The sequence below is a fragment of the Macaca fascicularis genome, chromosome 6, assembly GCF_037993035.2.
Source record: "Macaca fascicularis isolate 582-1 chromosome 6, T2T-MFA8v1.1".
Lineage (NCBI taxonomy): Eukaryota > Metazoa > Chordata > Mammalia > Primates > Cercopithecidae > Macaca > Macaca fascicularis.
The window spans coordinates 80,677,482-80,692,880 of record NC_088380.1 but is presented as its reverse complement, the minus strand read 5'-3'; the positions used below and the strand labels follow the sequence as shown (position 1 = coordinate 80,692,880).

General features: G+C 42.3%; 1 protein-coding gene across 3 annotated transcripts in view; it reads right to left on the bottom strand.

The window, feature by feature from the left end:
• Positions 1–13,220: 13,220 nt before the first annotated feature.
• IQGAP2 (IQ motif containing GTPase activating protein 2) overlaps positions 13,221–15,399 on the bottom strand; it is a 310,898-nt gene continuing 308,719 nt past the window's right edge. For all 3 annotated transcript variants that reach the window (XM_005557201.4, XM_045393897.2, XM_045393896.3), the window contains one exon: positions 13,221–14,152. In XM_005557201.4, the coding sequence (XP_005557258.3) occupies positions 14,039–14,152 (114 nt within the window). In that variant the 3' untranslated portion in view covers positions 13,221–14,038. The remainder of the gene's footprint in view (positions 14,153–15,399) is intronic.

Sequence of the window (15,399 nt, the reverse complement as noted above, 5' to 3'; positions counted from 1 at the left end):
CCCTCTGGCTCTGTGCGCCCCGCCCCGGCCCGCCCCGTTCAGGGGCCCTGGCCGCTGGCCACTGCCGGGCCTAGGAGTCCAAATGAGAAGTTTTTTCCTCTGGGCGCCGTTGACCCGCGAAGCTGTCAGTGACTCAGACTCAGACTGGCGGGGTCCTTGGAACGGGGCCGCGCGGCTCGCCGGCTGCTTCCCGCGGCCGTCTCGACCCTCCTGGGATGTGGAGACGTCGACAGTGGACGCCCCGGCCAGGATGCGTCCACGCCCTGCAGCCCCCGCAGTCCTGGCGTGGCCTCCCGTCCTCCCTCCCTTCGTGTGGGACACCGGCAAAGTTCAGTTTTCGCTAAAAGTCTGCAAGGGACTTATGCTTTCGTAACGTGGGGATCATGGATTTAAAAGTTTATGATGTAGTGACAGGGTTGCCCTTAAATGAGAAAGGGCCTTGAGTTTGGACAGAATTCTTGAAGTTTTATGCGTCTCTATTTCGCGAAGTTAGGCGTTTCATACGCCGGACACTCGTTTCCCCCACCAGCGGACTGCGAGTGGAATAGGAAGAGCGGCTTCTCCTGCTTCCTCCGCTCGCGGCCTAGCGGAGCTCTTTCCTCTCCCGCGCCTCCCGCCAAGGTCACCTGCGCAGCCTGGGAGGAGGGCGCGCGTCTGCAGGTGAGGCCGGCGTTCTCCGGCCGTGGACGCCCAGGAGAGAAGTGGCCTGGTGACTTTCCAAGTGTCCTTCATACGTTCTTGGACGATATTACAGTTTGTTTTGTTTTGAGGCAGGGTCTTGCTCTGTCGCCCAGGCTGGCGTGCAGTGGCGCCAACACGGCTCACTGCAGCCTCGATCTCCCGGGCTCAGGCGACCGTTTCGTCCCAGCCTCTGGATTAGCTGGGACAGTTAGAAAGGCGCGCGCCCCATGTCCGGCTAATTTCACTTCTGGCCTCAACGATCCTCCTGCCTGGGCCTCCTAAAGTGTTGGCATTACAGGCGTGAACCACCACGCCGGGCCTGATATTACAGGAGTTTGGCTAAATTAAAGGCACAAGGCGGGGACACTCGCGTGGCAGTCCGCTAAGGGCCCCCAGGGCACGTCGCGGCTGGGGGGTGGGCAGGAGGAGCCTGCAGCTTAAGTTGCTTTGCCAGTGGCTCCGGTGGGTGCGTCTTTCAGACTCCAACAGGAAATGGGTCCCCAAATAGCTGTTTCTAGGAAAGCTCAGCCGCAGCCCCTTCTCCTCATAAGCCAGCTCGCTGATGTGCCGGCGTATTCGGAATTCTGTGGTTGATGAGCTGCAGCTGACAGCCGCTGGTCAGGTTTCTAAGCCTTTTTTAAAAATGAATTTCTCATGAAGAGTATCATTCCCCCACTAAAGCCCGGACACTTACATCCGTGGAGAAAGTACGATCAGAGACTATTTCGTTCTTCCCTGTATTCTCCCGTCAGCCTCAAAGCACAGTACCTTGTTGTATACAGAAGTTGGTCACTAAATTACGGAAGTATCCAATTAAATAACGCTATTTAAAATCTATCCCCATTCAATTATGCTCTGGAAACATACCCAAGAGTAAATGTGAACCGTTAAAATTACATACTTCTGGCCGGGCGCGGTGGCTCAAGCCTGTAATCCCAGCACTTTGGGAGGCCGAGATGGGCGGATCACGAGGTCAGGAGATCGAGACCATCCTGGCTAACACGGTGAAACCCCGTCTCTACTAAGAAATACAAAAAATAGCCGGGCGAGGTGGCAGCGCCTGTAGTCCCAGCTACTCGGGAGGCTGAGGCCGGAGAATGGCGTGAACCCGGGAGGCGGAGCTTGCAGTGAGCTGAGATCCGGCCACTGCACTCCAGCCTGGGCTACAGAGCGAGACTCCGTCTCAAAAAAAAAAAAAAAAAAAAAAAATTACATACTTCTTCATTCACTATTAAACTATTTTTCATTACTCCTGAGATGATATTGATTTTACAATTCATCATTTTAACTCATTACCACAAGCCAGAGAAAAATGTGACATACCAATGATTGTAAAAACACTCCAATTTCAGGGTTATGAAGAAAAGGCATTTTAGAATCAATGAAACACAGCGTAAAATAGAAACGCATATGACAAAATTTCTGATAATTGAAGGATATGAAATGAAAAATAAATTATCTTCTGCCTCCCCTCCTATTGCTGCCATCTGAGCACTAAGTTTCTTTTCATTCTTTCTTTTTTTTTCCTGAGGCGGAGTTTCACTCTTGTTGCCCAGGCTGGAGTGCAATGGCCCGATCTCGGCTCACTGCAACCTCTGCCTCCTGGGTTCAAGTGATTCTCCTGCCTCAGCCTCCCGAGTAGCTGAGATTACAGGCGTCCACCACCACGCCCAGCTAATTTTTTGTATTTTTAGTAAAGACTGGGTTTCACCATATTGGCCAGGTTGGCCTGGAACTCCTGACCTCGTGTGATCCACCCACCTGGGCCTCCCAAAGTGCTGGGATTACCAGGCGTGAGCCACCGCATCCAGCTACCTGACCACTAAGTTTCTGTTCACCATTCAAAAAATCATATCCACATACAAATTATATATATGTATATCCTTAAAATAAGAATGGAATAATATGACCACACTTTAAAATTTTATCTGTGTCATTGGTGGAAAATGTTATTTTTAATCGTTTTACAAAACTATAAAGTTTAAAAGGATGCTTTGGGGGCTTAGTTATTAGAACAAAATGTACCTCTAGTGACAAAAAGAGGTACAATGAAGGCTGTGTGCAGTGGCTCACTCCTGTAATCCCAGGACTTTGGGAAGCTGAGGCAGGTGGATCACTTGAGGTCAGGAGCTCCAGACCAGCCTGGCCAGCATAGAGAAACTCCATCTCCACTAAAAATACAAAAATTAGCCAGGTGTGGTGGTGTGCACCTGTAATCCCAGTTACTTGGGAGACTGAGGCAGGAGAATCGCTTGAACCAGGGAGGCGGAGGTTGCAGTGAGCCAAGATTGTGCCACTGCACTCTGGTCTGGGCAACAGAGCAAGACTCTGTCTCAAAAAAACAAAGACAAAATCAAAAAAACAAAAACAATGAAATGCTTAAATGCTTTGTGCATATTGACTAAAGGATTCCTTCTAGGAATATCTCTGCTAGTTGTATTTTTTGAGGCTTGTTTGGTACATGTTTATCTAATTCTTTTTAAACATTATACTATTCCCTTGTATACATATAATACATTTTAGTCTTCTAAAACTATGTTATCTGTAGTATTGTCCCCATTTATATTCCTAATGTAGCTAATTTTTTGCTTTTTTCCCTTTATTTGACCAGAGGTCAGAAATGACTATTTTCTAATGCCCATCTTTTTGTTCTATTACTTTTATTTTTATTTATAAACACAGATCTTTAATTCATTCTTTTCCTCTACTTTCTTTGAGTTTACTCTTTAGTATAATTTTTTGAATTGATTACTTTTTATCTCTTCTTCTTCAAAATACCACATCAGCTACATTTTGCAAGTTTTGATATGTGCATATATAAAATTCAGGTCTAAATATTTTGTGAATTTCATTCAATCCTCAACCATAAATTCTTGGATATTTTGACTGGCATTTTGTGACTGATTTCTAATTTTATGGTCTGTTAGTGATGTTGTTTTTGTTTTGTTCTCAGACTTCACAAAGTTCCTATGTTTATGTGCTCTTAAGAGCTTTTTTCTTTTTCTTTTTTTTTTTTTTTTTTTTTTTGAGACGGAGTCTCACGCTGTTGCCCAGGCTGGAGTGCAGTGGCGCGATCTTGGCTCACTGCAAGCTCCGCCTCCTGGGTTCACGCCATTCTCCTGCCTCAGCCTCCTGAGTAGCTAGGACTACAGGCGCCCGCCACCGCGCCCGGCTCATTTTTTGTATTTTTAGTAGAGACGGGGTTTCACTGTGGTCTCGATCTCCTGACCTTGTGATCCGCCCGCCTCGGCCTCCCAAAGTGCTGGGATTACAGGCTTGAGCCACCGCGCCCGGCCGTTTTTCTTTTTTTTTTTAATGAGACAGTGTTTCACTCTTGTTGCCCAGGCTGGAGTGCAGTGGCCCAACCTTGGCTCACCACAACCTCCGCCTCCCGGGTTCAAGCAATTCTCCTGCCTCAGCCTCACAAGTAGCTGGGATTACAGGCATGTGCCACCACACCTGGCTAATTTTTGTATTTTTTTTTTAGTAGAGACAGGGTTTCTCCATGTTGGTCAGGCTGGTCTCAAACTCCCGATTGCCAAGACCAGCTCGGTGGTGGAGACCCTAACCCAGCAGTGCTAGAGGAATTACACACATACACAGAAATGTAGAGCATGGAGTGGGAAATCAGGGGTCTCACAGCCTTCAGAGCTGAGAACCTCTAACAGAGATTTACTCACATATTTATTGACAGCAAGCCAGTCATAAGATTTACTAAAAATATTCCTTATGGGAAATAAAATGATGGGCTGAAACAAAGGGATGGGTCTGGCTAGTTATCTGCAGCAGGAACATGTCCCTAAGGCACAGATCCCTCATGCTATTGTTTGTGGTTTAAGAACACCTTAAGTGGTTTTCTGCCCTGGGTGGGACAGGTGTTCCTTGCCTTTATTCTGGTAAACCAACAACCTTCAGCTTGGGCATCATGGCCATCACGAACATGTCACAGTGCTGCAGAGATTTTGTTTATGGCCAGTTTTGGGGCCAGTTTATGGCCAGATTTGGGGGACTGTTCCCAACATGTCCCCCTTTTTTGTTTTGCAAAGTGATAAAAACAAAGGCAGCTTCCTCATGGTGAGCTACTTCTCACAGGAGTCAGGATCCGCATTTGCAGACTATACAGAGACCAACAACACAGATTAAAAACATAATCATTATTGAAATCACAGAGTTTCCAAGTGTTTTTATCCATTTTAATGGGTTACTAGCTGCTAATCTGTCTGCAGCTCCTTCAAGCACTCCAGTTTCTGGCATTAAGGTCAGATGTGCCTGGGATGCTTTAAATATTTGTTCTTTTAATTTTGCAACATTCATTGATAAGTTTGTAGAGTGTCCTTCTAGATGCTTTTTTATTCTTTCCCAATTTTTGATCTTATTAAGAGCTATTAATAGTTTCCACAAATCATTATGTTTGGCTTCTACAACAGGTCATATCATTTGAGGATGAGGTGCCACTATGCCACCATGGTTCCAGATAATAGGAACTCTTGCTGTACTTCCTACTATTTCTACCATCTGACTGTTTTGTTTAGACCAGCTGGACATAGTGTGGCTGTGGCATGCAGACTGAGAGGTGCAATTCATGCTAAGCATCACCTTAGGGGACCAATTAATAATGATTCCATAGGAATTGTTGTGCAGCATCTCTGCCTGTTCTGCAATGCAATCTTCCCAAACAAGTACGTTCATTTTTTCTGGCCAGGTTCAATTTTGTTTACAAATAGGTTTTTGAGGGCAGTATGCCTCAATTAAAGGAGCAGATTCATTATGGTAAATACTGAGATAAGAAAACATGTGTAACTGTGTCATAGAGAGATTACATCCAGGCATTATTGCCAGCCAAGCTTGAGAAATATGCCGAATAAGTATAATTGTTCTCTGTGTCAGCCCTTGTTGAAGGAATACTCACGGCAGTGGTGATCACCACTATCATAGCTACCATTAAATTACTCATTGTGACTGGTTGTCCCGCTTTCCTCAGGTTTTCTTCCACCATCTGTGACAGCTTCTTGATCTGTCCCCAGGTAGGTGGGTGTGTTTGACGGGTGTTGCTCATGACAGTTGGGGTCTTCCTCAGCATCAGTCTCAACATGGCTGCAACCGGGGGGTCCTCAGGATCCTCCCGGAATGTCTTCCTTGGCATCCGGCTCATGATAAGGTTTCAGGTGTCTTAATGGTATCCAAATCGGCTGTTGATTCAGTCCTGGAGAAACACAAGCATAACCTCTATCCCAAGTTACTATTTTACCTGTTTCCCAACTTTTTGTTATTGGATCTCTCCACCAAATCAGTTGTTCTGCTTCTGTCTTTGCAGTTGGTTTCTGTAGATTCTGTTTAGCATCTGGCCTTTGGCAGGCTTAAAAAATTTAAAGTTGGCCGGGCGCGGTGGCTCAAGCCTGTAATCCCAGCACTTTGGGAGGCCGAGGCGGGTGGATCACGAGGTCAGGAGATCGAGACTATCCTGGCTAACATGGTGAAACCCCGTCTCTACTAAAAATACAAAAAACTAGCCAGGCGTGGTGGCGGGCGCCTGTAGTCTCAGCTACTTGGGAGGCTGAGGCGGGAGAATGGCGTGAACCCGGGAGGCGGAGCTTGCAGTGAGCCGAGATCACGCCACTGCCCTCCAGCCTGGGAGACACAGTGAGACTCCGTCTCAAAAAAAAAAAAAAAAAAAAAAAAAAAAAAATTTAAAGTTAATAACGCTAGATTCAATTGACCTCAATTACAGCTACAAGCTCTGCTTTTTGAGCTGAAGTATAGGGTGTCTGAAAAACTTTACCTTTCGATCCAGAATAAAAGGATTTACCATTACTAGACCTATCTGCAAAAACATTCTGAGCACTTTCAATTGGTTTAAATTTAGTTGTTTTAGGGAGGATCCAATTAGTTAATTTCAAAAATTGAAACAGTTTTGATATAGGAAAATGATTATCGAGAATACCCACAAAGTCAGCTAAATGAGTTTGCCAACTAAGACTATTTATAAAAGCTTGCTGTATTTATGCCTTTGTGAGAGGGGCAATAATTTTTCCAGTATCATATCCATGTAATTTAACAATCCGAGTTCTCCCATTTCCTATCATAGTAGCGATTTGATACAAATAAGGAGTTAGAGTCCGTGAATTAGTATGTGGAAGAAAAAGCCACTCTACAAGATCTTGCTCTTGAACAATAACACCAGTAGGTGAATGCTGAGTTGGAAAAATTAGCAAATCTAGAGTCTTCTCTGGGCCTATTCTATTTATTTGAGCTTTATGGACTTGCTTTTTGATTAGCTGCAGCTCTGCCTTAGCTTCTTTTGTTAATTGCCAAGGTCTAGTGAGACTAGTATTTCCTCTAAGAATAGAAAATAGATTACTAATGGCATAGGTAGCAATGCCTAGAGCAGGTCATATCCAATTAATGTCCCCTGGTAATTTTTGAAAGTCATTTAATGTTTTCAGTTGATTCCTATGTATGGTTACTTTCTGTGGCACAATGGTAGTGTCATTTACTAAGGTCTCCAAGTAGGAGTAAGGAGTAGTAGTCTGAATTTTATTATGAGCTATAATTAAATCAGCATGAGAAATCGAATTTTACAAGTGATCATAACACTGGAGGCTTGAGTGGGGGCAGCACAAAGTATATCATCCATATAATGAATAATGTAACAATGTGAAAATTTTTTACAAGTACGTTCAATTGCTTGCCCTACATAAGTCTGGCAAATTGCTGGACTGTATAACATGCCTTGTGGCAACACTTTCCAATGAAAACACTTAGCAGGCTGCAGGTTGTTTACTGCAGGAATTGTAAATGCAAACCATTCACAGTCTTGCTCAGCTGAGGGGATAGTAAAGAAACAGTCTTTTAAATCTATGACTATTAAAAGCCAATTTTTTGGAATCATAGCAGGAGAAGGCAATCCTGGTTGTAATGTCACCATAGGTTGTATAACTGAATTAATGATTCTTAAATCAGTTAACGTTCTCCATTTACCTGATTTTTTTCTTAATTACGAAAACTGGAGAATTCCAAGAGAAAAATGTTGGAGGTATGTGTCCGTTTTCTAATTATTCAGTAACTAATTCCTCTAAAGCGTCCAGTTTCTCTTTACTTAGTAGCCATTGTTCTATCCAAATTGGCTTATCTGTTTACCATTTTAAAGGTATAGGTTCCGGAGACTTAACAGTGGCCACCATAAAAAATGATATCCTGAACCTTGGCGGGAACTTTGTCTTTCCACTTGAAGTGGTTCCTTTAAACCTTGCAATTTTTTTTCCTAGTCCCATACCAGGGACATACCCCATTTCATGCATCATATGTTGACTCTGAGGGCTGTATAACTGCTCTGGAATTAGAACTTGTGCTCCCCATTGTTGTAATAAATCTCTTCCCCATACATTTATAGGTACAGAAGTTATAACTGGTTGAATAGTCCCAGGTTGTCCATCGGGCCCTTCACAATGCAAAATGTAACTACTTTGTTCTACTTCAGGGGCTTTACCAACTCCAACTATGTTACATTGAGTGGGCTGAAGTGGCCACACAGACGGCTAGTGCTGTAGAGAAGTGATTGAAATGTCTGCTCCAAACCTTTAAATTTCTTTCCCTGAATAGTTATTTTACAGGTAGGACGTTTATCAGTAATTTGATTCACCCTATAAGTGGCTTTGCCTTGTTTATTTGTATTTCCAAATCCTCCATTTAATTTCACTTTTCCCCATTTCCACATATGGCACAATCAGGAGCTGTCCTATACGCTCTGCTGGCTCTGCTTTCCAGGGAACAGAAGTAGATATAACAATTTGAATTTCCGCATTGTAATCTGAATCAATGACTCTTGTTTGTATTTGTACTCCTTTTAAATTTAAACTAGACCTTCCTAGAAGTAATCCTATCATCCCCACTGGCAAGGGTCCACAGACCCCTGTTGGAACTTTTTGTGGGAGTTCCCCAGGCAGAAGGCTCACAGCTTCTGTGCAGCATCAACCTACTGCAGCACTACTGGCTGTGGCGGGGGACAGACATTGTACAGGGCTGAGGGAATGGCCTGAGCTGGAAATGCCCCGGTTTGGAATGGGGCCTGGGACAGGCCCCTCATGGCGTTTCCCGAATTTAAGAGGAAAAGGCTCAAATGTAGCTATAATATTTCCCTGTTGATCTGGGGGGTGTATTCTAACAGGGAACTGCCAAGCCTCTAAATCACCCTCTCTTCTAACTTGCTGGATTCCTGCCTGAATAGAACTGACAGTGGTCACTCCAGGCGCTGCTGGAACAGTCACTGGGGCAACTACTTTTCACCCAGTGTCCTGAAAAGATCTGGAGGGTCAGGCCACTCTTTTTCTTCAAAATAAGGAGGGGATGCAGAAGGGTAGGGATGAACTTCTTCCTCCTTTGCTACTTTAGCTTTAGCTGGCAAACAAGCCTGCTCTGTTACTTCTTCTGTTACTTTGTTATACTCTCCTTCCCCCTTATTATTAGTGTGAAAAGGTTCCAAGGTGGAAGGAACCAGAGCCCACACTTGTCCCATTGTTACCCAGATGCTTCCAAGCTCCCCTTCTTACTCACCAGGGGGATTGCTTGAGAGTACTTGAGTGTCCTCCAGCTTAGTTCCATGTTCTCCAACCATTGCTCCAGTGACCCTTCGACCTGGGTTTGAGTCTCCACGTTGGGTGCTGCTTGCTGAGACCAGCTCAGTCATGGAGACCCTAACCCAGCGGTGCTAGAGGAATTAAAGACACACACACAGAAATATAGAGTGTGGAGTGGGAAATCAGAGCTGAGAGCCTCGAACAGTGATTTACCCACATATTTATTGACAGCAAGCCAGTCGTAAGATTTACTAAAAGTATTCCTTACGGGAAATAAAGGGATGGGCTGAAACAAAGGGATGGATCTGGCTAGTTATCTGCAGCAGGAACATGTCCCTAAGGCACAGATCCCTCATGCTATTGTTTGTGGTTTAAGAACAACTTAAGCAGTTTTCTGTCCTGGGTGGGCCAGGTGTTCCTTGCCCTTGTTCTGGTAAACCAACAACCTTCAGCTTGGGCATCATGGCCATCACGAACATGTCACAGTGCTGCAGAGATTTTGTTTATGGTCAGTTTTGGGGCCAGTTTATGGCCAGATTTGGAGGCCTGTTCCCAACACCCGACCTCAGGTGGATTCGCCCTCCTTGGCCTCCCAAAGTGCTGGAATTACAGGTGTGAGCCACCGTGCCTGGCGTCTCACGAGCTTTTTGAAGAAGATAACCCACTACTTAATTTGTTCCACGCCACTCATGCCAAAATCCCTTTGTCAGTTTTAGAGCAAACATCTGCAGGTTTCCCAGAGTAGAAAGTCTACCTAACCAGAGATGATAAACATATTGAGAATCTGCCTAACCAGAGTTGCTAAAAACATTTCTCAGAAATGAAATCTCAACCTTGCAGCATCATTCATATTGGAACCACTTGATACTAGTTTCTGGTTTTCATTTTCTCTGTTTTAACTTGCCTGGTACCAAATAGTATGAGTCATTAGCCATCCTCCCATAATGTTTATGGTATTTAGTAGTGTTTTCAAACAAATGTGGCATCAACGTGGTAAACATTTTAATAACTAGATGATACGAAAGCAGTTTCATGTAAGTCATTAGATGATCTACCTGCTTCAGGTATTCTGGTTACCACCTTTCTGTTTGAAGTGTTCCAAAGACAATAGTATATTCTGAGAACTTGCATAGTAATTTCCTTTTGGAAGCTAATGGTGGGGATACCAGAGCTCATATGAAAATATTCAAAGTAGACTGAGGCACTACCAGATTCTGTGTATATATTGCCACATTTGTTTAAGCAAACAGAAGGTTTGTAATCCACAACTCATATGAAAGTATTCAAAGTAGGTTGAGGCACTACCAGATTCTGTGTATATATTGCCACATTTGTTTTTCAAGCAAACAGGTGGTTTGTAATCAGGTTACGAGCTAACCAACAGATGACCTGTTTCTGTCTTTCATTGTTATAAACCTGTACTGTCAGCTTAGATTTAGAAGTTAATCTCTCATAATAGATCAACAACTGTATTTCCACCATAGATAGAATGGTAGGCTATCCCTATGGCTTAGGGTGCTAAGGAAAGGTCAAATTCAGTATCTATTAAAAGACAACAAAAACCAAAAACTTCCATTCCAGTTAAGTAAGGTGAACACATTATCTCCTAGTTCTCTCTCTTCATTGATTTCCCTTTCAATACATTTTAGCTAAAAGATTTTATACTCTAAGAAAAACAGTGAGGCAACATAGTAAATCTGTATAAGATATTTTATTTGGAAATTGAGTTGAGAGGCTATTCATTTTTAGACTGAGATAATAAGTAAAAGTCCCATTCATATGAGTGCCAACCTAAAGTAATAGTGGACTCCTGAGGGGCAGTGGGGGTGGTAGGGTCTGTCTGCTTGTCATTGCATTGCTAGAACCCATGTCTGTACCTGCCATTTATTTACAAAGCATTGCCAGGCTCAGGATTTAGAGTGACTGAAGCACAGATTCTGTCCTCTGGAGCTTAGGGGGCCTCTATGTAACCTGTTACCAAGTTTGGTTTTAGTCACATTGGCAATAGATTTTTCAAAAAGCTAACCAGCAGTAAGAACATCCAGTGCTCACTAGAATTTTTCAAAATAAAGGCAACTTTCACCATTCAGAGTTCTGTGGTTTGCTCTTGGAATGTTTGAGGAATACCACAAATCCCTGCTTAATGACAGAGTCATAAAAATCACATCATGAATAGCATCTCTAATTTGTGCCCAACCACACACAAACACTAACATATAATTACAGTTCGGATCATTCATGTCAGACAATGGTCACACCAAGCCGGTCTTTCTTCACCACTAACTTTCAGAATAAAGCATACACATGTTTTCCTTCTCTTGAAGACCACTAAAGCATATCCTTTGAGAGCACCTAGAATGTTGCGTAAGTACTTTTTGCTTTTAAGATCAAAATAATCAAAATACGGGAGTCAGTTTTGCAAAAATAAGTTATGGTTCCAATTGCTCAGTGTTGAAAAGCAAGAAAGGAAGCAAGCAAACAAACAAAAAACCCAAACAACAAAAAACCTTTTCTATTGAGTAAGAAAAATCTATAGGCTCTGGGAGGAAGTTGGAGTCCTTAGTGGCTCAGGCTCAGGGTTATCAAGAACTGTCCTTTGGCTTGAGGGATAGTTTAGTCTTAAAGAGTAGCACAGGTCTTGGCTCCAACAAATCTCTATAAACTGAAGTCTGCTACACCCACGCCCCCATGGCCTCTTGTGTTTGCTCCTTCATCACCAGCCTTCTTCTCGGGTCACCCACTCATTCATACGGCTTAAAGATCTCACACAAAGAGCAATTGGTGATATCTTCAACAATAACCTCAACTTGTGGGCCAACAGAGAAAACATTCACAGCGTTCCTTGAAGGTGTTGACATGATGCAAATAACATTCAAGCATATCATTCAGTGTTGCAATAAGTTAAGACAAGCTCCTTTCAGAGATGCTGGGAAAGCTGGCTTTTGCCTCCAAATATTGCTCCCTAATTTGGCTCCTTCTATACATTTCCACTAAAAGCCTTGCCTGGAGCAAGAAGGAAGCTTACCCAGTCCACCCCCCATTGCCCCTGGCTCCTCTTCCCCTTTCCAATGCTAGCAGTAGGGCAAGAGGGAGGTTTATTTTCAATGTGAAACTTAACTGTATATTTGATTCCTTTTACCAAAGCCTTCATTAAGGCTAATGCATTAAGAAACTATTATACATACCCACAAACAGTTGAGATAGTGAGCATTGTTTTAAGCTATTCATCTCTTTGTCAAAAAATATATATAGCCTGAAACCATCACTAAAGTAGCAGATTCTACTTTTTTTAATTTGAATTTTCCAAATTCTGTTGGTCTTACACTTCAAGTTCATTTGTGCCACATGTGCATAAACTAACCTACCTTCTCAATATTTTGCAATTTGTGAAAAAATAAAGACTGTTGCAGGCATGAACAAAGTGGCAGGGAGGTTCCGGCCTGAGCGTCTGGAATCCTATTGTGGTGGAGACTCCTAAAGTGTTGGCAGGAATCACACTCCTTTTCTTCCGTTTAATAACAGACCCAATTCCCTCCCTAGCTCTCTCTATTCACTGGCTACATGGCTGCCTAGTTAGGGACTATCTTTAGCTAGCTGTGTCCATGTGACTCAGTTTTGGCCAATATGATGTAAGTGGAAGTGAAAGTGATGCATATAACTGAAAAGGCTTGCCCTGGACTTCTTCACCATCCTCTCCCTCATCCGGCTGGGGGGAATCAGTACGAGGACAGAGCCAACTGACCTGCCTGAAACTCTTTACCTTGTGGATCTGCTCACCTTTGAGCTGAATTTGAGAAAAACGAACTTCTACTCCTTGTTTTAGACACCAGGGTTTTGCATCTTTTCCTCACAGCAGCTTGCTCTATACTTTAACCAGTACAGCAAGAAATGCATTATTTCCTGACAAATCCTACCAAGAATCTTCCCCTACCCACTAAATGACTTTAAGACAACTTAAAAGCCAAATTAATGGAATTAAGTAACATTTATTTTACATAAAACAATTTCCAGATAATACGTTTAAAAACCATCTAGATACTGATTTTTTAGCATTACAAAAAGTTGAGAGGCACAATTGAAGTATTCAAATAAATTGTGAGGGGTGGAGGCGGGGACTATGCTCACTATCTATGTTGTTCCTTAGTCATTTAAAGGCTCTGCGTGCAAGAGTCTTTACATGAGGCAGTAGTGCACTTTCATTTAGTAGGAATAAATCACATAAAATATATACTTTTATACAGAAAGTGTTATTGTGTTGTCATTTTCAATTACCTATAAAAAGTTCATTTGAATTGCACAAAAGTTCTCTTTAAAATTGATAACTCCCAGAAGACAGGGCTTAAAACTGTCTAAATAATTCATTACAATTAGGTTTCCATTTATCCATAGATTAAAAAAAACTATAAAGAATTACATTATTCAAGTGGGACATTTAAAATGTTTTCATAGGAAAATAGGTTTACATGTTTGTCCCTAGTCAGCTAAATTCCCCACCCCGCAACTTTAAAACAGATCACACGATGTCCAAAGTTTTCAATCAGAGTACCTATACCACAGTACAGCGTGGATATGTTTCCATTAATTCATTTTATGTCTCATTCTATTATAGTATCAGATTAGCAAAAAGGCACCTGGGTACATTCTTCAGAACAGTTTTGGTCATTAAAAAAAAAAAATCACACATTTATAAGCAGTGATTTCAATCATGTTTAAAAACAAAAATATTAAACAAATTCATTTCCTAATCCAGATGATACAGAATCCATGACATTTCTGCAGGCACTTCACTTTCCATAGAATTTCTTGTTCAGCAGGTATATGAGAAGGTTTACATTCACTTTAACCTTATCAAACATTTTCATTACAGCTACTCCTTCATACTGCATCTGAAGTAAATCCTGAAATTGTAAAAGGCATCATTAAATCTCAACTTTGACATTTTGTGCATTAAAAAAAAAACATATTAGATGAATTTGTCGACAAAAGTCAGATTCAATTGACCTAATCACCCAGGTGGGGTCTAACTATGTTGCCCAGGTTGGTCTCAAACTCCTGGCTTAAGCTATCTTCCCACCTCAGCCACCTAAGTAGCCAGGACTACAGGTGCATACCATAGCAACAGGCCACAGATGGGGGTTCTAAAACTTAAGCGTACATCACAATCATCTGGTTAAAAACACAGGCTAGTTAAAAACACAGGCTGTATGGGCTCCTCCCACAGGAATTTCTTATTTTGTAGCTCTCTGGTGGGGCCCATTAATTTGCATTTTAATAAATTCCCAACTGATTGTGACTTAGATGAAAGAAAATAGTTTTTTAGAATTGATAAAGGCTGTATGAAAGAAAATGATGATCATTAAGTTAATGTCAGGTATATAATTATAATTTCATTTTTAATTGAAAATGTCAAAACACAAAGTTCTGGCTAGATGCATATTCTTTAGAAAGCAGTGTTTTCTGGCTGGGTGTGGTGGCTCATTCCTGTAATCCCAGCAGTTTGAGAGGCTGAGGCAGGTGGATTACTTCAGGTCAGGAGAGTGAGACCAGCCTGGCCAACACGGCAAAACCCCATCTCTACTAAAAATACAAAAATTAGCTGGGCGTGGTGGTGCACACTTGTAATCCCAGCTACTCAGGAGGCTGAGGCAGGAAAATCACTTGAACTGAGTAGGCAGAGACTGCAGTGAGCCGAGACTGCACCACTGCACTCCAGCCTTGGTGACAGAGAAAGACTGTCTCAAAAAAACCCAAAAACAAAAACACAGAAAGCAGTGTTTTCTAAAGTGAAGTGAACAAGACAATTCACTGGGGAGGCAAAAAGAATATTAGACTTCCTATTTCTATTTACTTTTTCTCATTTTTTGGACCTTTTTGTATATATTTTATACAGCACGTTTTAGAGTACAATAGCAGAAGCATGCATACTTTGCAAATAACTATGTATGGAGAGAAGTGCTCATACTATTTCCTGATGAAGTGACCAAAGTTTGGAGACCATTGTACAAAGCAGTGGTCTGTACTTCTTGATCTAGGCTACTTCTGTTTCTGTACTGAGAACAAGCCCTCATTCTTAAGTCGAACTATCATTCTGTTTTTCACTGTCAGCCTATAAACAAAGGAAATCAACTCTCTTATTAAAATAAGT